Source organism: Gallus gallus, chromosome 4 (genome assembly GCF_016699485.2).
Source record: "Gallus gallus isolate bGalGal1 chromosome 4, bGalGal1.mat.broiler.GRCg7b, whole genome shotgun sequence".
In the NCBI taxonomy this organism is placed as follows: domain Eukaryota; kingdom Metazoa; phylum Chordata; class Aves; order Galliformes; family Phasianidae; genus Gallus; species Gallus gallus.
This window is the reverse complement of record NC_052535.1, coordinates 58335303-58357646: the sequence shown is the minus strand read 5'-3', so window position 1 is coordinate 58357646 and position 22344 is coordinate 58335303. Positions and strand designations below refer to the sequence as shown.

General features: G+C 42.8%; 2 protein-coding genes across 3 annotated transcripts in view; one reads left to right on the top strand and one right to left on the bottom strand.

Moving 5' to 3' along the window:
- Positions 1-522: 522 nt before the first annotated feature.
- Positions 523-22344, top strand: part of UNC5C (unc-5 netrin receptor C) — a 245191-nt gene continuing 223369 nt past the window's right edge. For both annotated transcript variants that reach the window (NM_204451.2, NM_001397462.1), the window contains exon 1: positions 523-846. In NM_204451.2, the coding sequence (NP_989782.2) occupies positions 723-846 (124 nt within the window). In that variant the 5' untranslated portion in view covers positions 523-722. The remainder of the gene's footprint in view (positions 847-22344) is intronic.
- LOC121110597 lies at positions 1125-1879 on the bottom strand. Its single transcript, XM_046940591.1, has one exon. The coding sequence runs from the start codon at positions 1842-1844 to the stop codon at positions 1452-1454; it is 393 nt and encodes a 130-aa protein (XP_046796547.1). The 5' UTR covers positions 1845-1879; the 3' UTR covers positions 1125-1451.

Sequence of the window (22344 nt, the reverse complement as noted above, 5' to 3'; positions counted from 1 at the left end):
AAACAAGCAGTAAAACCCAAACAAGCCCTGATCGAGCAATGAACCTCAGCTGTGGGCACTGCCTGTGGGATTCGGTGGAAGCAGAACAGGAAGAGGGCAAGGGAATGTATGTTGAGGGTGCTGGGCTAAGGGCTGGAACCCTGGGGTGATATCAGCCTTTTAGGAGAGGCGGCAAAGGAGGGGAAAGGGAGAACCGTTCCCTAGAGAAGGGGGCTCCCCGACCCCGTCCTGGGGCAGCCTCTCCCCCCCCCCCCCCCCCCCGGCAGAATCGGAGAGGGCTGTTTGCGTTCGGCAGCGTGTGCGTGTGTGCTTCAGCATCCGTGCAGGGGGAGCGGGGCCGGGCTGCGGCGGGTGGTTCCCAGCCTCCCCCGCCCCCTTTCCCTCTGGGTTCGCTCTTCGGCTCCGACTCGCATTTGAGCGCAGGCGGGCGGCACAGCCCCTCTCCCAGCCCGGCCCTGCCCGGCCCCCACCCGTCCCCGCCCCGCGGGCTGCGGGCTGGAGGCTGCCGCGCCGTTCCGAGCCGCTCCGAGCCGAGCCACCCGCGGGAAAGCAGCGCTCCGCCGGGCTCCGCTCCGCGCCCCGCCATGCCGCGCCCGTGCCCCGCCGCCCCCCGCCCCGCCGCACTCCGCGCAGCCTGAGCGCCTGCGGGGCTCCGCGCCGGGACGGGGCCGCCGGCGGCTGAGGCGGCTTCGAGAGGCACCGCTCCGCGCTACCGCCCGGCTATGGGGAAGGGGCTGGAGGGCACGGCGGCCCGCTGCGGGCTGGGAATGGGATACCTGCTGCACAGCGTGGTGCTCCCGGCACTGGCCGTCCTGGGGGCCAGCCGGCCCGGCTCCGCCGCGCAAGGTGAGGCTGCGGGGGCGGCGGGCGGGGTGAGCCGGAGGTGTGCGGCCAGCGGGGCGGCTGCCCCGTCCCGTCCCGGGGTCCCGAGCCGGGAGCGGGGCGGGGGGGAGCCGCCGTGGGGCTGAATGAGGCCCAGTGGGGCTGGGGGGCTCCGCGGGCACAGCAGGTGGGAACCGCTGCGGCCGCTCCAACCCCTCTGCGGCGGTCTCCGGTGAGCCCCGCTTCTCCCACGCGCTGCTTCTTGCTTAAACCGTGATGGACCCGAAGGCAGTTACCGCGTGTGTGGCGTCTTTATTTTATGGTACTGTTTTATTTTCGCCGGGGCGGGGGCTGCGGAAAACATTTATTAAGTCCGTTTCTCTCCGAGCTTGTGTGCAAATTCCCCCATCGAAGTGAAAGTGACTCAATGCGTTCCGCGGTGTGTGGAGCGTCAATCACAAAGAGCCTCGGTTCGGTTCGTCCCAGTCCGGCTGCTGCAGGCAGGCACAGCGGGAGGCTGCTTCTGCTGCCAGATAAAACTTTCTCGGTGCTTTTCTCCTCTCTTCCCCGGAGTTCGAGCTGAAGTGGAAATGATGGCTTCTGCTGGGCAATACTTTTCTACGAGCTCCTCAGCGCTGGGGAGAGAGAGGCTGCTGCTGCGTGTGGGCAGCACGGCACGTAACGGGGATGTGAGGGTTCGTTAAAGCTCTTGCAAATTCCCGGTTACGTTGGTAGCGAGAGAAAGGAATTGTCAGAAGCTGATGGCGTGTTTCATACCTGCCACCGAGAAACAGCAACGTGCGGCAAAGCTTTGATTTGGAGATGTCAGCATAGTGCAAGTGGAAGAACGTTGGTTTCCCCCTCATCGCCTCTGTCGAGAGGCACTTGAGACGGCCTCGCAGCCCGACCCCGTGCTCTCCCAGGCATCGCAGCCCTCTCCTCTCCGGCCTTTGGCCTGGGGAGCGCTGCCGCCCGCTCCGGTTCCCGTTGCCCCCGGCAGGGTGTCGAGATGCAGTGTGCATCGTGTCTGTATGGTAGCGCCGCTGATCCCTTCCCTGCTGGTACTTGCTCCGTCCTCGGTCACATTTGCACAGCGTACCAGGAATTTATCTCGCAGGGATATCAGAAACCTGGTCGTGAAAAAGAGTCTGTGGAAAATGGAAGTACAAAAACCTATTATGCATCATGTCACATTTCTGCATCATTTTTTTTTTTCCTCAGTTGCTTTCCTGTTGGACGTGGCTGAGGTTTGATGTTCTGTTTTTTGAGGTTTTATTAGTGCCATGTGCGTGCAGACAGCGGTGTCAGTGGCTTCATGTCAGTCTGTGCAGATCTGAGGATTGAGAAGATCCCCTCGGGCAGCAGGACATGGAGCAGCAAGGAGTCTGATGTCCTGCTGGCAGGACACGGGGACCTGCTGCTCCACGTCTGCCCGCTGCAGGGCATCCTGCACCCGCTGCCACGTGCTCATCATGTCATGCTGCACGGCAGAGTGCTGCGTGTGTGCTTAGGGACAGGGGCAGGGGGCATGAGCGTGGGACCAGGAAAAGCAGGAGAGGTCTCTAGCAATGTTTCCCATCATTTACCGTATCGCACACTTTCCACAACTGGGTGTAAAACTAAAGGAGATGGTCATTTGGTTGTGACTCATTTTTCCATCGCTGCTTTTATTTTTGTTTCCTGTTTGTTGGATGTGGGTGCAGAATTTGGGTGCAGACCTGGCTTTGGCATCCTTCCCAGAGCTGAGGGATTTTCTGATTAGTGTTTGCCTTGGTGAACTTCATTTGTGTGTGCATAGTGCTTCTGTAAGGCAATGAATCAACAGTTTAACTGTGCCCTCTTCAGGAAGTTTTCTTACCATATCTCACGGGCAAAGTTTTAATGCTGTTTTGTTTCTATGTTTCCAAAAATACTCAAATATTAAAATGATTCTTACGCAACCTCATTCTCCAAAGACATCACCCAACTGGTCAGTCTTTTCTGAGGTGGAACCCCTGCACCGATGCTTTCATTCACATTCCCTTGAAAGCAGCAGAAATGGAAAACGTGGCACTCTGCAAATCAGCCTTGGTCTTTTCTGATTTTCAGTGGGTCTGGAGCCAGCTGACATGGTTTTAATTGTGCAAAGAATTCAGTCGTCCTATGCGTTGCTTTGAAAAGCAAAAACAAAAGCAAAAAAAAAAAAAATCTTAAAGGGGTGGCTGTTTTCAGCCAGCAAACACTGACGCATAGTTATAATTTCAAGAGGTGTGGAAGGAAGTGCATTTTTTTCCCCCAGTACTTGCTGCTAGTGCTATTTCTTATTTTGCTTTGCTTCTCCATTCCCCAACCAGTTTTATCTTTTGAAGCTGGCTAGGGAAGCCGTGGGCATTGTGGGGCTTCTGCTTTCATGCTTTCCCTTTCCATTGCCTCTTGGAAAATAAATGTATCAATTGAGTGCTTGGTGGATCGGCCCCCACGCTTCCTTGCAGAGAGATTCATATCACTGCATCCCAGAATCCTCCTGTAAACCGTTCAGCAGACCTAAATACACTTTTTTATTAGCATTTCTTATCTTATTATCTGAAGCTGTCTTAAGTATTTTTCCGTTGTTATCAGGAGAGAACAGGAAATGGCCCCAATGTTAGAGAGAGCCTGTAATTTTTAAAGGGGAGTGAAAGGGGCCAGGGAAATTATCAAGCCAAAATCAGTTTGAATGTGATGTTTTTTATATTCATTATACTGCTATATATATATATATATATATATATAAAAGCCCCATTAGGAGGAGAATCCAAGCATCCCAACATGCAAGAGAAAAGAACAGCCACCTCCAGACCAAGCTGTGCTCAGCGTCTCGGTGCCATCTGCCGTCAGAGCAACTTTCCCTTCTTGTGTCCATCAGCAGAGCTGTGCTTCAGCTGTTGTGCTTCCCTACTTTCTCTTCTCTTTGCACTTTAAAAGGATTTTGCCCCACAGCCCCATTCTCTTTTTTTTCAAAGACGGGTGGGACAGAAGGAGAGTTGAAATCTCTACCTGCAGCGGGGAGTGTGGTTCCACCAGCTTCATGGGCTGATAATGGTGTGGAAGAGATAGGTAGAAAAGTTGAAGTCAAAGGGGCTGCATGTGAATGAGCTTTTGTCTCATTTCTTCCTTTACAAAGAAAGTGCATTTTTTTATGCTTAACCTCTGAAACCTAATTAAATTAAAGTGATAATTTAAAAAGAAAACTGTAAAAGAGCCATATGTGCAGATATTTGTCCTACCCCAGCATACTCTTTATTACCAACAGCAGCAGTTTGAAAATGCTTGGTGCGGAAAAAGCGAAACACAACATGTGAATGTAGGAACCTTTTGGGGATGCGCTTCCCGATTAAAAAACTAAATGCATCTTGTAGAAAAAAAGGGAGAAATAGACTTAATTTTCTTGATGTATCAGTGGACCACTTGTATTTGATCGTGCAAATGTAATAGCATCTGCATCAGTAAAGCCAAGGAGTATTTCACTGTCAACAGATAAACCCGTTTGGAACATTAATCTGTTTTCAAGTGTTGTGCTCTTGCATATTTCAGTGATGTTCACGAGTTTGGGCCAGATGTTGCAGCCCTTGCTTGCCCCCTGTAGCATTTTAGTGCTGTAGAGGCTTCCCAGGGAGGATGGTGGCCCACTGGGAGGCCTTGGCTGGCTGAGGGGCAGTTTCAGCAGCATTAAAATGAAGGGCAGAGACCCCTCCGTGGTGGAGGGAGTTTCTCCCTGGGAATGAAGGAGTCGGAATCTGTGCTTTTGTCCTTCTAGTCTTTAGCCAGCTGGTTACAACAGTTCCAGAAAAACAATAACACAGAAGTGTGTACATCAAATACAGCCCCCTTCTGATGGATTTTCAGCATTACTGTCCTTGCCATTATTCAGTATAGTAAGAATGCATTCATGATTTCTCAGCATTTTCACAGTCATGTGCAGCATGTTTACACCCAGTCATTTTACATGCATCATTCAGTACACGACTTGTTTGTTTGTTTGTTTTTTATACTGGTCTCAAAACCCTGGTTCTTCAATGCACTTTGCCACTAGCTTTGTGTGTGACAAAGTCAGAAACAGGAAAGAGCATTAACCATATTAAAAAGATTTTTTTCTAATTTAATTTTCCAAATAGAGTACATCTGACAACTGTGTTCCAAAGACAGGCAAATCAGTTCCATAGCTGGTCTGCAAAGCAAGAGAGGAGAACATGTGGATTATATTTATTGGGCATTTTCAAATAAATATCTTTTTTTTTTTCTTTTTTCTTTTTTGTACAAGTAGAAGGCTGATGTTTTGAGGCACAGTCAGTTTGTCCAGTTGAATGGGATACGGTGCGGCATCAGTTCTCATGGTACATGAGAGGAGCTCATGCTGGTAGGACAGTAGCTGGATACTCTGTACCGTACATGGTTAGAGTTTTTTTTATATGTAAAACACTGGGTAGAGATAGTTTGAAAAGTGAAGCTACGCGTATTTTGCATTGCCAGCCTGGAATTCTTGTTTGAAGTAACCTGCAGCTTATGGCCATGTTTCTTCCTTTATGGTGTCTTTCAGGACTTCACATGGTTGGACTTTTGAGGAATCTGGTTCCTGAACTCTGGGAAAAGACACACAAAAGTTGCTTTTGTAGATAATCAGAAAAATATTTGTAATTGCTCTAACGATGGGGAATTTCGAAGTATGTTACTCAAAGTAGCAGACTGTTTACTGCAATTTAGGCAGATGATTTGACTCAGTGTGAGTCTCAAGCATTTGGAGCTTTGGTTTGTCATTTCAAACACGTCATATCCTTAAAATAAAGGTTAGTTTAATCATGGGTGCTTTGCCAATACAATGTGTTTCATGTAACTATATATATATATATATATATATATATATATATATATATATATATATGGCACTATAGGAAAGAAAGGCATTCTCTTTTCCCATCCCCATGTCCTCCCCTCTGGATTGGGAGAGCAGTGTGTGTGTTTGTGAAGTGTGCGTGTTGCTGGCCACCCAGTGGAGGTATTCAAGTTTAGCAGGCAGTAATCTTGGCACCAGTGCCAATACAGCAGTAATTACATCGCCTGTCGTTTTCATTAGCTAGTTCTGCTTTGACATTAGGCTCAGAGATATAAAGCAGTGTGAGCTTTAAAGCATAAGTTTAGGATGCAGTGTAAGGAATAAGAGGCAAGTGGTGGCTTTCCAGTTAACTATGACCGCCGTCTGCAGAGCTGTAGAATAATGCTGTACAGAGGCACAGTTCAGCTCTGACCACTTCCAAGGGCTGAAGGATAGTGGTGTTTTAGGTGATTTATTGTGTGTGCTCAGCAGAGTCTGGTCTTGGGAGTCAGTGCCCCTAGAGTGCTCCATCATAACATTATCCAAGAGGTGATCTGAAGGAAATGGCAGTAAGTCTTCTGGGAGGCCAACTGTATCCAAACGAAGACTTAATTGGCTTCACTTGTAAGTGAGCATTAGAAATTATGCTCGAAATGGAAATGTTTGTGAAGCAGCTAGCACTGAGCAAACAGGAACAACAGAATTCTCCTTAATTTTGTATATACTTTGCTACCCCACACTTAATATAATGGGGCCATCTGCTAATATTCCAGCCCCAAACTCTGACAATGTGACAGGGAGAGGATTTATTTCTTATTGTCTTTGTTTTTGTAGTAGGTGTGCTTAAACATTCTGCAGAGCATGGCTTGTTTTATTTAGATTCATCTTTCTAAGGCAGGGATGTGGCACAGAAGTGACTGTAAGCCATGGGCATACACACTAGAAGAAAAAAGTAAAATGAAGACACAAACTGTAGTGTGTTCCAGTTGCTTTCTTCAAGGCTGGATCTGTACTTTCAAGCAGTGTTCACAGGTCAGCTCTGTGATTCAGAGCAGTGGGCAAGAGCTGCTAGAAGTTTTCCCAGCTTGTCATAACCTTGGAGATGCTCTTGTGCAGTATTCCCCCCCAGGTAGTCATCATCAGAGCAGCTTCCTGTTTGCCTTCCTAACTCCATCCCAGATCACACATGTTCAGCAGGAAACATGGGATTTCCTCCTAATTCACCAAACACTGGGATCTGGGGAGTCCCTTTATAGTTTGGCACATTATTACCTAAAAGCTCTGGGCAAAAGCAGTTCTGTTTAAAAAATATATCAGTGCAGAAAACTTCATTGGGGTGGGGGAGGAGAAGAATAATTTTTGTTTATTTGCTTGGGGGAAGGGGATGTGGCTGACACCCTTCAAAAAATCTCCTCCCAACAAGAAACCTTAATCAAAACCAGAAAAGATTCAGTTCTTTTAGTGAAAAGGTCAGTAACATACCAAATATTTGTCCTGCTGGCCAAACTCTTTTTTTCTTCCCCTCTCTAAAAATCTCCTGGATGCTCAGTGAAAATAAAAATGTTAGACATTATGGAATCTTCAGACAATAACAGCTTTCATGCTTCTTTACATTTATGAAAATATTCCAACCAGACTTGTGGAAGGCCTCGCTATTAAGCTTGACTTACAGTCCTGATTCAACACAGGTTAAGGCATGTATTTGCAGCACTTCCTAGGTCTTGTGCTCCTTTTTTTTTATCTCAGTGATTTGACTGATGCAGATTGAGGTGGAGAAACCCAGCTTGGCCATGGTGCCTGCCTCAGAAAGGACAGGCAGTGCTGGGTTTAGGTGAGTGTTTTTGCCAGTTCCCAAACACACCTCTCCCTGCTTGCATGAGTGCAGTAATCCCATAAAAGCAGGGTCTTTCCATATATAGTGCAGTGCTCAGTGCCTCTCCCTTTCCTCTGTTATGAGGTCTGCATTGGAACAACAAAGAGAAGGCAGCAAAGAAGTTGTGTGCACGTATCAACTGGTGGCACCCCACATGGGGAACGCCTACAATTGCCTCTTTAGGATGGTTTTGCTACGTCTGCATTGCTGGAAGATAGTGAGTTTCATACTGGTTACGTTGTACTAATGAGATTTTTAATTCACCTTGCTGAACTGGGAGGAGAGCTGTGTTTTATTGGTGTTTGGTGGAGACATGTAAGGTGAATTGCTGAAGAGTGTGGAGCAAATGCGTACAGGAAGCAGAATGCAAACCAGAGGCTTGTGAATGTTGGACATGGCATTTGGTTCTCTAGTCTTTCCTTCTCATCTGAAAATCCCAAAGATGGATGCTGTGGTGGGAATGCTGTGCTGAAAGCTCTCTGATGCTTTCCTAACATGGAATTTATCAGGTCTCCCCAGCAGTTTGTTTACATATGCTGGCACCCGGAAACATGCCTAAAAGATGAAGGGTAAAACCATATGTCATTGCTCAGAATAGGGATGCTTCCTGGAAGTACTGAATTTACATTGGCAAATGTTTAAAATTGACTTCGTTTGAGTAGTGAAATTATCCCAAACAGCCTACATTTGCAAGGAGTGATAGCAGATCCAGTGGGTAACAGCAGCGCTGCTGTAAATGGAATAAGGATCTCTGCTTTGGGTGGATTTGTTTTGTTTTAATCTGCAATTCAGGAATATCATATTCAACTGAATGAAGCGACTTACACTCTGAAGGACCCTGTTGCCTTATGAGTTGCCAAAGCTCAGGTTGCCTAGGCAATTAAATCAGTATCTTTTTTTCTCTCTTGGAGGTAACATTATCAACAATAATGCTAAGGAGCTTGGAAAGGTTTTACTGGCCTGGCAACAGCTGAGAATTTTCTTGTTAGGTAGTTCCTCCCAATCCCTTTTTACTTATTTTCAAGAAATAAAGTAGCTTTATTTCTTAGTCTCATATTGAGTGAGAGGTTGAAACGTTAAGCTCTGTGGATTAACAGTGTATCCTTTGAGAGAAAGGAAAGCCTGCATTTTCCTTGGTCCCCTGAGTACTGGATGTGATTTTTTGAGAGATCTTGAATTTCATCAACTAGATAGGGGAAAAATGGGCAAGTAAGCCTTGGCTGATCTATCAAAAGAGTTTGACTCCTCTATGTGTGTTTTGGAAACCGATTTGAACTCCTCGTTTTTCCTTTGCTTGAATTTAGTACATCTCATGTGAGGCAGCAAGAAGAGATCACCACAAGATTATTAGACATTCAGAGAGCTTTTGAGAGCTGTGTTATAACCATAAACTGGTTGACTAACAATTGGAGTGTGAATGGCTGTTCTCCTATGGTATTTGTTGTATTTATGTATTGCAGAGATGTATTGCTTGTCTTCTTAACTTCCAACATACGTGTTAATAGTAGAAGTTTACATATTGAGAGAAAATAGGATATAGTCTCCCCGAAAGAGGTTAACTGCAGTTCAGTCACACCAAAAGGGGGGAGTGAGAAGTGGGGCAGAATAGCAAGTGAGCTTAATATTGTTCTTGTACATTGGATTTACCTACGTGAACTGTAACAGATCTACTTCTGTTTGTTGGGAATAATTCAAGGTATGCACATGCACACTGTCTTAGTCTGAATTAATTTTCTCTGTCATTAATATGTCTCCCAGTTCTGCCAGCTGCTCTCAGGATTAACGCAGATGTATTTCTTTCACCTCTCAATCGTACAACATCAGAAACTTTCAACAGCAACCAGAGCCATGCATGTAGCAGCGAGGTGCTCAGTCTGAAATTTTCGATGGTCTTCAGTCACTGAGACTACAGTGCAACCTCTGTGGCTCGAGCTTTTGTTCTAAGTTTAGGACAAAACTCACTGGTGTTTTCAACTAGCACATAAAGTTTCCTTTCTCTCTTGTTTGCTGCAGATCTGAAAATCTGAGTTAATTATGGAAAAATCCGAGTTCTGTCCAGTTAAGGGATAGGGCTATAATTAGATGGTGAAGAATATGCCCTGGTACCAGCAGTGTTCTTGCTGAATTGGCTCATGAATTACCAGTACTCCTTGCTGTAAGCTTTTTGGCCCAAAAGCTGCACTGTTTTTTGGCAAATTATCATCCGCATTAAAAATTCCTTTCATGCAGATGTTGTACATACAGCTTAGGGACTTCCTTTCTGCTTCCTCACCAGTTTCTGAAGGTGAGGGTAACTTTTCCAGTCACTTGCTGAAATAAAACACGGTGCTCTTCTTATGCAGCACATCTCTGCTGACAAGGATATGAGTGCTGGTTTTCCTTGTCTTCCTCATTTAAAATAGCTGTGCCTTAGCAAATAGAAAGTTCCTAATTTGTTGGTTATTACTGAGTGACTAGAGAGTTTATAGCTAGAAAGTTCAGAACTTAGAGGTGTCAGTTTACTTTTGTTTTCATTTATCCCCTCCCCCCCCCCCCCCCATATTTAAATCAAGGATGGACTTATGCAAGTCCAGGCTTCCAGGCTGTGGCCGACAAAATATATAGCTCCATTAATTTCAAAGACAAGACATAGTGTCTGTAATAGTTCTGTGTAAAAAAACATATGTCAGCATAGTAGAGTGAGACTTGTGAATCTACAGACCTTGATACAGCTTTTTTTTTCTGCCTTTTTTATTGTATGTTTTGTTTATTTTTAAGCTCAATAATTTGAATACTTTTATGGCTTTCCATTCCCCTTACATGCAGTGATGTGGCTCTGCTACACAGAGATTAATACCATGCCTTACTTAAAAAACTGATTGGTGAGGATCTTCCAGACAGTTGTTCTTTTCTTGGGTTTTGTTCCAGTAGGAACACTGAGAGCCAAATGCCACCAACTGTAGGCAGATACCCACATAAACGTCTATTACACGCAAATGCCTGGCGATTACCTGCCTCCGTGTTCTGCTGTTTCTAACTGAAGTCCTCTGCTACTGTGAAAGCATACTCAGGCTTCTGAGGCTGGAGTTAGAAATGTAACAGCCGGTAATAAAAGTGGTGATTATCCTGGGCTAGGTAGTAGAATGAGTAGCGCCATGTGCCTTGTGTATGACAAAGGCAGAATACTTCAGTTTCTGCTAGCTTTTGTGCTTTGAGTGTCCTGCAATATTTGGGTATGAGTCATCTTTTTTCTTTTCTTGCTAAATCTTTTATATATTAGTTCTGTGTAGTAAACATAACTTACTGGATAAAACCTACCGAATCTTGAAAAGAAAAGTACTAATTTATTTACTTGCCTTGTAAATGCGTCTATCATTTTGCAATCTCCAGCAGAAAGTCTTAAATTTGCATTTATAAGGACTATTTACAAAGAAAACTGATTTTACATGACAAAGTGACATGCTGTGGAGTATACAGCTGCTAAAACTTTGCTGATGAGCTTATTTTATGGGAACTGGGTTTCATTGTTTAAAAAAAAAAAATCCATTCTCTTGGGGAAATCAACCACTGGCAGTACCTTCATCATGTTTTTCTTACTATATCTCATTAGTTTTGCTGGGTTGATTGGGATTTACACCTGAGTAATGTGATGAAAATGTAGTCTTTTGTCCTTAAATTTTTATATCTGCCAGCACCAATGCAAGATGTGTATTTTGTTTGTGGAGGCCAGGCCGAGGTTAAGTTGGTTTTTAAGATAACAGTAGATTCCAGCGTCCTTGCATTTGTTTTGTATTTGGTGACAGTCACTAAATCAGAGGAAGGAATGTTCAAACAACGTGCTTGAGGAAAAGTGATTTTTATAGAAAGGGCCCGTTCCTGCTAATAGCCAGTAACTGCACATAACCCCACTGACATTAAAAGTCCATTAGCTAAGCCCAGTTTAAACAGCAGCTGATGCTATGTCAGCTAAATGTACGTTGGAATTTTTCATGTAATGCAGCAATAGCACTTCTGTAATTTTTTAAAAGTATGTACATTAAGGAAAGCAAATGTCATCTGGTAGTAGTAAGATGAAGAGTTCATATTAAAGTAGGGAGGGTTGTAATCATACTAAAGTTCCCATCTGGCTGTGCTAACAGGAAAAAACAATGGTTAAAAGAGAAGCAGTGAGTGTCAGGTTTGTGAATTAAAGATAAATTAGCAAATTCAGTGTACAGGCTTCTGTAACACTGCATAAGCACAGAGCTGCTTATCTGTTTGGTTCTTTACCATGAAATATGTTATGACCTTGCTCAGGAACATTTTCTACTGAAGTTAGTAACATGCTTTGTCATGTGGAGCACTGGGTTGCCATAGGGGGGAAAAAAGGGTTGTTTGCTGTCTGTTTAGGAAATATGTCTCATTATGTAATGTGATAGCATTTAAACTTGTCAATATACAGTGTTTGTATGCCTTTGGCCCTAAATTCTAGTTAACTGCTTCCACAGCAAATAGCTTCTTACTCATACTACGTACATATAGGAAAAAGGATACAGAGGGGTGGTGAGAAAATGGCACGTTCATTAAAAAGAAAGGAAGCATTACAAATGTTGAAAGAGTGGAAATGGGCTCATCTTCAAAAGCAGCCAGCAGACTGGGGTCCTCTCCTGGAGCACCACTTAGCACCCAGTTTGGCAATTTGAACCCAGTTTAATTCTGAGAAGTTGTCTTGAAGTCATCTCTGAAAACAGATACTGTCCTATAAAGGCCTTGTAGAGGCCGTCTAAGGGATGTTTAGTAAGCTAATGCGAGAGCTGAAGCAGAGGGGTAATTAGCTCCTTGCTGTCATTCTCACAGACTTCTCCACCTCCTCTTTGCTGTTATCAGTCCATTAGTGAAACCTTGTACAAGTACTGACAAGAACAGAGCTTAAATACCTGATCTGGTAGGCATACCCCCAGCAAAAATCCTGCAAGCACATCTGGAGGGCTCCCTTAAACTTGTAACAAACGATGTTAGTAGTGCAAAACTCAAATCTGGTGTGAGGCTTGGCTGATTTTTTTTTAATTTTATTTATTATTATTATTTTTCTTCCCAGGCTGCAGGAGTCGACATTAGTAGCGTGCTCAGAGCAGACCATGTGTTTGTGAACCGCAGGCTTTAAAGAAAGTAATTCAATTGCATTTTTTCCCTTCTGGAACATAACATGTAAACATATTACTGAACTAAAGCCTGGCTTTAATTACAAGCAGTAACTTTTCATGTTGACAGATTTTCACATGGAAAGCTTTACTGAAAATGAGAGGAGACTTTTTTTTTTTATTTTTTGCCATCATTAGTTCTTGCTGCTTAGTGCTTTTATCAAGTACAGTAAAATACCATTTGTAATTAATTCCAATGGACATGTTTAATACAATTACCAAACAAAATCCTGTTTACTAACATATTGCTTGTGAAACCAGTCTGAATAATCTGGTCTCTGGCACACATAAATCAGGCAGTAATAACAGCTGTAAATATTTCACAATATACTTAGAGTGCTTTGATTTTAATACTGAATCCACTTTGGGACTTAAAGGATAAAACATAGGGCAAAAGTGACTTTTTCCACATGTTTTTGCCTCATCTCTTGCACTATTTCTCCCGTTATTGAAAAAATCATTATTGTATTTGATTATAAAAAAAGTAAATATATACATTTTCATGTGCTGGGAGAATTATGTAAATGAATTAATCTGGAGCTGATGAAGTGATGCTGTTCACACTGACATGGGACAATTACAATCATGAACATTTTTTATTGAAATAAGAATTGCAATGCCACTACTCTTTGTCTCTCTGTAAGTTTTACTATTTTTACCCATCTGGATGTCTGTCTGTTGCACACTAAGACTGAACAGTGTGCATAATCAGCTTCTTCTCCTAGTTTTATGCAGACAATTCAGGGCCCCTAAGGACTGTGAAAACCTAAGGTGACCAGGAGGTAGGTCTGTAGTGGAGTGCTGGGAGACTTGTGAGTCTGTGTTATGTGCTAGACCGAGGCTTTCAGGGAAGGCCTTGAGTCTGCATTTAAATAGAAAGAGGAAAGGGAGATCAATAGTCTACTACAGAATAGTTGGGGTTGCATGAGGCTACTAAACCGTCTTTGAGTTAGGATTGTGTGTGTAAATGTGTTCAGTTCAGAAGAGGGCCTTGAAATTCCATAAAAAGATTTATAATCATCCTACAAGTCCTTTTTCCCAAAACAAAGGCTTTAAAAAACAGTAATGTAAACCAAAATATTTTTATTTTTGTTCTGTGGTTGGATTCCCTCACTGACATAAATTGGCAAATGTTTTGTCCATTATTTTCTTTGAAAGAATTCCTTCCTTCTCTTTCAATACCTGGAGCTTGGCTGTGGCTCAGCAGAATTTTTTTCATAGCAGGCCAATGAAAATCTGTGGCGTAACTGGTACTCCAAGACACCGTTAATATTTTCTGCAGTTGGTAAGGACTATAAGAATTGCTTGCAGTCATTTATGCAAGCAAAAACTTATTGTTGAGCAAAACTTCTGGGATGTTCTGATTGTGTCAGCTCTCAAAGATGTCTGACGTTTGTACAATTTTCTCAGCTTTCTGCTGTCATGTGGGCATTTTGGAATTCAGTGGGTTAATACATATGCATTTCTGGCTCCCAAGTTGTGAAGAGGGATGTTTATTTAATAAAAATTGTAAGGGTTTTCTAATGTATTCATTTTTTTTCTTTCTTTATGTTCATCAAAAGAAAGTCTGGTTGATTCTTTAGAAGTTCCCCATTTTGAACTGTGAACTTCAGAACTTCCACAGAAGTATATTAGTGGGGAATTTTATTTGCTGCATCTTCTTCAAGGTCAAAATTTATCTTAAAATTCTCTTGCCTTTGTCTTAAAATTCTCCTGAAGTTTGGCTTGTTCAAGCATATTAACTCTTAGCCATAGTCCAAAGTAGTAATAGTTGTATTGCTTGTTGTCTGAAGTGGCATCTGAAAAATAAATACACAAAATAGCCTATTTATTATTATTATCAGTCGTGGCTATGACAAAATAAATGTACCAGGAAATGTTTTTCTTAAGGTGATTCTTTAAAAAGCAATAAAAATCAAAACCTAATTCTCTAATGATCAGACTTCATCTAACTTTATCTTGCTTTTAGATGGTCAGTGTTTTAAGCTGTGATTTAAGTATCAATGTATTTTCTTAAACTGTTGTCATTTTGCAATCAGTATTGTTCATCACTATCAACTTTATATGGGCAACTAGGAATGCATAACTATGGTTTGCAAAGGTGTAACTATACAGTGTGCAGCAGGTGATTGTTTCTGGAGAGGCTCCTAAATAATGTAGTTTGATTTTTTGGAAGCTGAAGTGCCACTTCTCAGTTTTCTGTAGCATGAGAACTTGCAATGAAGTCTGAGTCATTGCTTGAGAACACTACAGTGTACGAAAAATACTAAATTGCTTGGATATGTGTATATGCATGCTGCGTCCACTGTCCTTTGAGAAATTATATATATAAGCACCTAATCACAAGGAATTTCTGAGCTGAAATAACTTACATAAACGTTTGTACTTTCCCCCCATAAACACAACTGAAGGTCTTGTGTGAGTCTATTGCATGTCTACAGACCATGAAATATTATTTCAGAAGATGCCTTTACCTGCAGGGTAAAGAGCTGACCTGACAATAGCCCTAGGCTCAAAATTCTGTTCTCCTGACTTGTCTGCTGGTTGTTTATCAAATGAGGGAATGCTTAATATCAGGTGATGTGACCTTTAGTTTTCAGATGCCACCATTATCTAACTGGAAACATAAGTCTTCCTATAGTAGCAAAAAAATCTTAACAAGAATTTCTGCAGTACCATATTTTTGTGACTTGAGGGCCACCTGATCTGATATGTGTGTGCAAAAATCTCATGATTGAAGCAGCATGGGTCTGGGGAAGGCCAACAGCATTTTGGTTAGGAAGGATGTAGATACCAGATGGTGTGTGTGTGTGTGTGTGTAAATGCATCTTAATGTGTTGAGGTGCACAGGTAAATTGTGTATGCAACTTAGTCTTATCTGTTCATCATAAGTTTCAGCCCCTGGGCTGTAGTTTTTGAGCCTTCTGATTATGCTCAGGTTTGCCACCTTTCTTGGATGGAGGGACCTCCAACAAATGCGTTCCTTTGCTAAATGCTTTAGTGCAGCGTCAGATGAGGGCTGCAAACAGCTCCAGTTTCTGCAAGATTGTGTTCATCAGGGAGAGATTTCTGTCCCGTCTGTTAGGATGGAAAAATTTCCATGTCTCTAAGCATGCCTTTAAATGAAATAAAGGAGCAGAGACAGCAAAGTACATCAGAGATCAATCCCAGTGCTAACAAAGAGCCTCTGGGCACTAAAATGGGGAGGAAAATGTTTCTATCTTTACAAGATCTTGTCCCACTTGAAAGAATAAAGAAGAAAAAGATAGGCATCTAGAACAGCAATTATTGGCTAAAATGTTTTTTATGACTGCTAGTTGTTTGGGAATCTTTTAGTTTTTAAAAAGAGCACAGCTTGCAGAAATTTTCTTGGGAAGACATTGAAACCACCCACCCCCTCACCAGTACAAAGGTTTGGCCAAGTTTGATATTCAAAATGAAAAGACTGTGCTCATATTGCCCCTAGAACAGAAAAAATCTCCCCGATCCTGGTCAGCACATGAACTTTCCTCAGCAGGTCTGGGTGCCACCGAGGCTGGCTGTCTAGCTGCTGCATTTGCCAGCTGCTTTTGACCAGCTTAGAAGGTATTTACTAAAACAACACTAAAAGTGTATTTTCATCATTGGCTTTTCTCAAAGTAGGCAATGGAAAATTAAAACAAACAAAGACCAACCTGAATAGGATTAGTGGTTTCAAATACTAATTAGTAACAGTAGAAAAAATACATTTCTCTGGAGAATTAAGACTTTTGAATACATTACAGTATTTATTTTCATTTCCCTGGGTGGCAAAACAGATACTGCACCGTATAAAGAAGCTAAAGCATTCTCTTCCACCCCAAAACATGTTTATAAAGATGATGTACAGAGTATGCCTTCTATTTTACTTGCGTGAAGACTTGGGATGGGAACAAACTTACTTATGGGATTTGAGGCTGAAGAAAGGCAGCATTTTGTTCTTCCAGCCAAACAAAAATATGTTTTGGGGAGCTGGGCAGTGTGCATTTAGCAGCTGGTTCTAAAGCCCATGGCAGACACATGCGGGCAGTCTGGTTAGGGTTACCAAAGCGTGTGCTGCATTATGCTACTGAAAGCAACAAAAGGAAGATTATTATAAAGAAACCACTCCTTTCTGTGCAGGCACAGCACACAAGGAGCTGACTGGGCCTGCCTAATTACCACAAGGGCTCATGCAGTGCTCTGTTACTGGGGCTTGTTTGCAATCAAGGGGGCTGAGTAATGCCCTGACATAAACCAGAGGAAGTGGTTAGGAGACAGGCCCATAATTACCAGCAGCAGGTGCCCATAAAGAAATGCCAGAGAGATGTTTGGAGAGGCACATGCTGCTTTGGGATAGGCCTTAGTAGCCTCAGACCAGGCTGGCAGGCAGGTCAGTTAGAGCTGGGGTGAGCGGTAAAGCACTCTATGAAAACCAAAAGAAAAGTCATGTAAATTGAAGGGTTCTTGAAATAAATGTTTTACTATCCGTATGCTTTTATCATCTACACTGTTGTAATTACAAGGCCTGTTAAATAACAAAGTAGTACTTTAAGAAGCAAGACAAAAAAATAAAATTGCCATCCAGTAATCTCTTAATGTTGTGTCATTTATTTATTTTTTTCAATGGGAACTCGTTCCTTATTCATCCAAAAACTATTTCAGGAGTCTGTGTGTGGTGTGGGCAACACTCAGAGGTGCAGTTTTCCAAATTGGTTCTTTTTGCTCAGTACAAAAGATACTGTAGTGTCATGATTGTCTCTAAACGCCAGACAAAAAACTGCAGAGCCAAACAACAACAACAAATAGCAGAACATGAGGTGTTTTGGTGAGGGATTTGGAGCAAAACATTATGTGAAAAGAACCGATAAAGTTGATTTAAGCACTTTGGGGTTTCATACTCATGGGAAAATGTCAAATGAAAATGTAAAGTGCAAGTGGGAGGGAAGGCAGAGTTCTGCACAAATCATGTCTCTCATGACCAGTCCTATTAACATTTCAAGTACAAGGACACTTTTGCAAGCGTCTGTGTATCAGTGTGGGAATAGTCCTATCCCTCTGTGTGCAGCTGCACAAGGCTATGGCCTAGAACAAGGGATCCTACCAAAACTTTCTGACAAGATGAGGAACAGCCCCTTAGGAAGCATTTTAGAGCAGGAACATCTTTGAAGAATTATTAATCTAAACTCTGTGTTATTGGAGCTCTCATCAGAAAAACGTCGCTGATGTCTATTGATTTCTTTTTTGTATCTTGAAAAGTAAATGAGAATATATATATATATTTTGTATTGGTGTGCAAGGACTGTTATTGAATCTTTCTTATGAGTCATTAATGAAATCTATAGAAGCCTAACGAGATTGCACGGCTAAACTTGGTAAGATTGCCAGCTCTTTTTACATATGCAGAAGAAAGGAAAATACAATGTTCCTTTTTGGTTATTTAAATTATGTGTGAGTGAATGAATTTCATGGAATCAAATACTTCTTAGCATAGAAAGAGAGCATGATGGATCTATATTACCCCATTAATTCCAAAATATGCTTAGCAGGGATTCTGGGGGAATACTTTGTTTTGCTGCCTAATGGTACCACATATTTATCGCTATGAAAACAAGCAGAGAAGTCAATCATTCATTATGTGTGCCAGAAATGCTTGCCACAGTCACAATGGTGGTATGTCAAAACTCAGTCTCACTTTAAAAGAACAGTCAGGATTTATTCTGGAACTGTACCAAAGTGGACCAATCTTTCTCAAAAATATGAAGCTGGGATCAATTTTGCAAAGTTAAAATAAACAGTAGTCACACTTGACCCAGTATATTATGCTAACAGAGGAACAAATTTAAAGGGCTGTGTGTATCTATGGATTTGGCTTGATTTAACATTAAACATGATACAGTGGATCAAAAATTATCCACTAACTTAAAAAAAACTATTCATGATACAACTTAGTAAGAGATTTCAGTATATTATTGTATTCCACACTTTTCTTATACATATTTTTCTTTTTATGCCACTTGAATGAATGAATGAATGAAGGCCATCTTGGCAGGGACTTGCAAAGCTAGTACCCCCAGAGTAAGGATTGCTTTGCATAGGGAGGGCTCAGATCACCCTCATCAGAAGCTCAGAAAGCCTTCAGATAAATATTGTGCATTTTTATTTGCAGTAGGAAAGAATGTATCAGAGACAGGCACGTGTAATTATCTCCATTTTGGGATGGAAACCAGAAGAGTGAAAGTCAAGACTGGAGATTCAGCAGACCCTGCAATTCCCCTCTGGTGGGCTTACGGGAAGCATGGAAGTAATTTGTGGTATGAAGAGGGCTGGCATTTCTTGTTTCCAACCAAAGACCACGGAAAATGCAAAAAGACAATGCTGGGTTTTTACGTGGTGAGCTGGTTTGTGAGCAGTCTTGTTGCAGCTTCTTGACTTCATCCTTGCTGCTCATCCTCAGCAAGCTGCTAGAGCAGACAAAATTAGGAGTGAGGTCTCCTAATCCTTTTCTTCCCATCAGGTAGGCAGTTTTTTCCAGAGCATTTACAAGGATGTTCTTCCTGCTATCATGATACTGGAGCCTATTGCTTTTCTCAGCTCATGGAATAGGCACAGGTCAGCCCTCTGTTTTTCATTTTTTGAGTCATGTTGCATATTCAAGTACTCTTTTTCATTCTGGGTAATGGCCGTGCTGGCTCTGGTGTTTATGAAATTATGTTAGTGCTGGAGGGCAGAGATCTGCAGTACATCAGACTCCCTTTATTTTCTCCTGCAGAAGATGTATCTAGAAAATCCATTGCTTGGATCTCCCTGGGTGGGAGCACCCGCTGAAGCCAGTGGGAGAAATCTTCTGAGCTGGCGTAAGAAGACAGCAGGATTACCCGAACAATGTATCTGAAATGCATTGCTGCATCAATGAGGGAGAGGCAAACGTGTTACCTTTCTTTTCAGCTATAAATGACACAAAGAATAAGGGTCTGGTTATCTTCCTTTTAATTTGAACATTTTGGTTAAACTTCCCTGCAGTTTGGAGATGCCAATACCATAGTAACTTTATGCATTTGAAAGATAAAGACATTCTGATGACTGTTAACATATAGTTTCTACTTCAGCTAAGCACCTGAATTCTTCTATTTACTGATCAAGCTAGTGTTTATGGTTATAGGATGCCAAGAAGTGTTTGACACTCCACATCAGTAAGAACACAAGGAGTAAGCACAACTGTATGCGCTATCTCCAGGTAGGCTTGAAGGCAGTACATTTCCAAGAAGACAGATACTTCCTGTTTTGTAACAGATAACACTGAAAAAAGAGAGAGGGAATTGGAGACAAGAAGGCAAATGGGTGGATACAAAAATGAAGAGAGAGAGTTGGGATTAATTAATTCTTTGATGACGTGTTATGGGCTCCAGAAAGAGCTGGATTCTCTTCATGGAAGTGTGCCTGAGAGTTGTGCAGCGAGGAAAGAACTAAGCTGGTTTGGCTGGAGATCGAAGGGTGCTGAGCTGTCTGAAAAGACTCCTGCACCATCCAGCTGACAACAGCAGTGAGTGCAAACAGTGCTGTTCGCAGCTGCCAGGTGGGAGCGAGGGGCATGCTGATGACTTGGCTGTGTCTGTCTGGAGCCCTGCTGCAGGCAGGCAGTGAATCTGCTGAGCATTCATGGTGTGCCTCAGGGGGAAATAAAAGCTTTTGTGAGGCCTTTGCTAACCTGGGTTAGCAAAATACTGGGTGTTTCCAGCAGGCATTGCATTCCCAGGCTTCAGCTGTTCCACGGTGATAGGCAAAATTGTAAGCCATTTCCAAAAGCCTCAACCCAGCTCCTTCCTCTGACCTCCACTGCGTTCTCCCTGGAGGCTTGCACATGCCTTCATGTTTAGAAATGCTTCCCTGTGTTTTGGAATTTCTTGTTTTTCAGAAGTCTGTAAGAGACGACCCATTTTACAGGGCTGTCAGTTTTTACTTTTCTATCAGTAGGCCAGGCTTCTCTGGACAAGGTGGAACTGGTGACTTCTCCAGGCTAAATGAGATTTCCATCTGCCATTGAATCTGGGGATACCTTTTTTACTACTTTGTTATATAACTTTGGATCCAAATGGGTGTTCCATTGAATCTCAGAAATGGCAATTTGTTGCTTCTAAGTATCACCATGTTAAATCACTACCGGTACCAACCATAGCATTAAGTGGCAAACCACGTTCTCATACAAGCTTAGAAGCTGGGGTAGAAGTGGCCAAAACAACCCTTTGGAAGCACAGAACAAGAGTTCAAACTTCGTACAAATCCTTATTATCTACTTGTATGGGAACCATTAGGTCACGGCTTAAACCAGTGATTGAGCACCTGGTGAAGGGCCATAGCCAACCCTGGGAGCACAGGTGTGAGCAATTTACGTGTCTGACCGGAAGGGGTGCACCCAGAGTCCAGCCCTCCCTAACTCATTTAAGGGCTGGCAGCCAAAGGAGAAGGATCTTTACTTGGAGGTTGCCTTCTTTGGGAGTTTCCAGCAAGCCCTGCTCTTCAAAAAGGAGTAAGTTGTTCCTTCTTTGTTATGGGACCATGTCTGATGCTTTTCTTGGGTGACCCTAGTACTGGTCAAAGGTAATTTTACCTGCTGTTGCTTATCCTTACAGCTATAAAATGAGACTGTGTTTCAGTAGCTTTAAAGTACTGCTGAGCTTCCCTGTGTTTGCAGTTCTTGTACTCATAGGATGTACTGATGGGCACAGGAGATTCCCCTGAACGCTCTCCCCTCCCTCCTGTTAGTGGTGGGTATGCTGCTTTCAGCTGGGTACTGCTAGAGCATGGCTGCAGCACTGCTGAGATCCTAGATGAGCCAGCTGCGCGCAGAACATTCCTGCCATAAACTCCAGTGTCTCCTTTCCTCTCCTTTTTCCCTTGCATGGCGCTTTGCAGGGCTTGCGTAACAGGCCTTTGTTACTTGAAGCCTGATGATCCTTGAGGTCCTTTCCAACCCAAGCCATTCTATGATTCTACTCACAGTCTTCAGGGCCCCCTGATAAGCAAACTATTCTAAAGCTGCCCCCAAATACTGGTGACTGTCACTGCTGTAGCAGCTAAATCTTTGTGCCTTTACTGTAAGAAGCTGCGTGACTTTTCTGTGGGAGGCCAGCTCAGGCCCATAATTCCCACAGAAGGTTACATGTAACAAAAATCCCTGGTCTGCAGCAAATGCAGTACTCTGTGTGATATTCACATTTACTTTGCTCTTCAGGCAAGGAGAGTTTGTTCTCTATGACACTTTAAAGTGAATTATCTGCTTGTAATTTGCACCGCAGCAGTAACTGTGCTTGTCGCTTCTGGAATGGAGAGCTGGCGAAATAGGATTTGTTTTTTGCAAAGGAGGAGTTGGGCTTTTTGGCACATGGCATATTTCTGCTGCTTGTATGCAGACAACTGGACAGGGTGTTCCCGTTAAAATTCTGTCCTCTGATCTTCACTGAGTGCATAGCTAAACAAACACGGTAGTAAAACTTTCATGTGGTTGCTTTGCTGGTTGCTTTTTTGGCATTTATGGCACAAGAGGATTTGCATTACTTCCCTCTTTTTTTTTTTTTTTCCTTTCTTCCAAATCAAGAAGCTATATTAGTGGTGGGTATTGGATCATTTATCTCAGGTGTTGCAATAATACTGTGCAAGGTGAAAGG

Coding starts and splice junctions, on each gene's coding strand:
- LOC121110597 (XM_046940591.1), bottom strand. CDS start 1,844: ATGCACACTGCATCTCGACACCCTGCCGGGGGCAACGGGAACCGGAGC.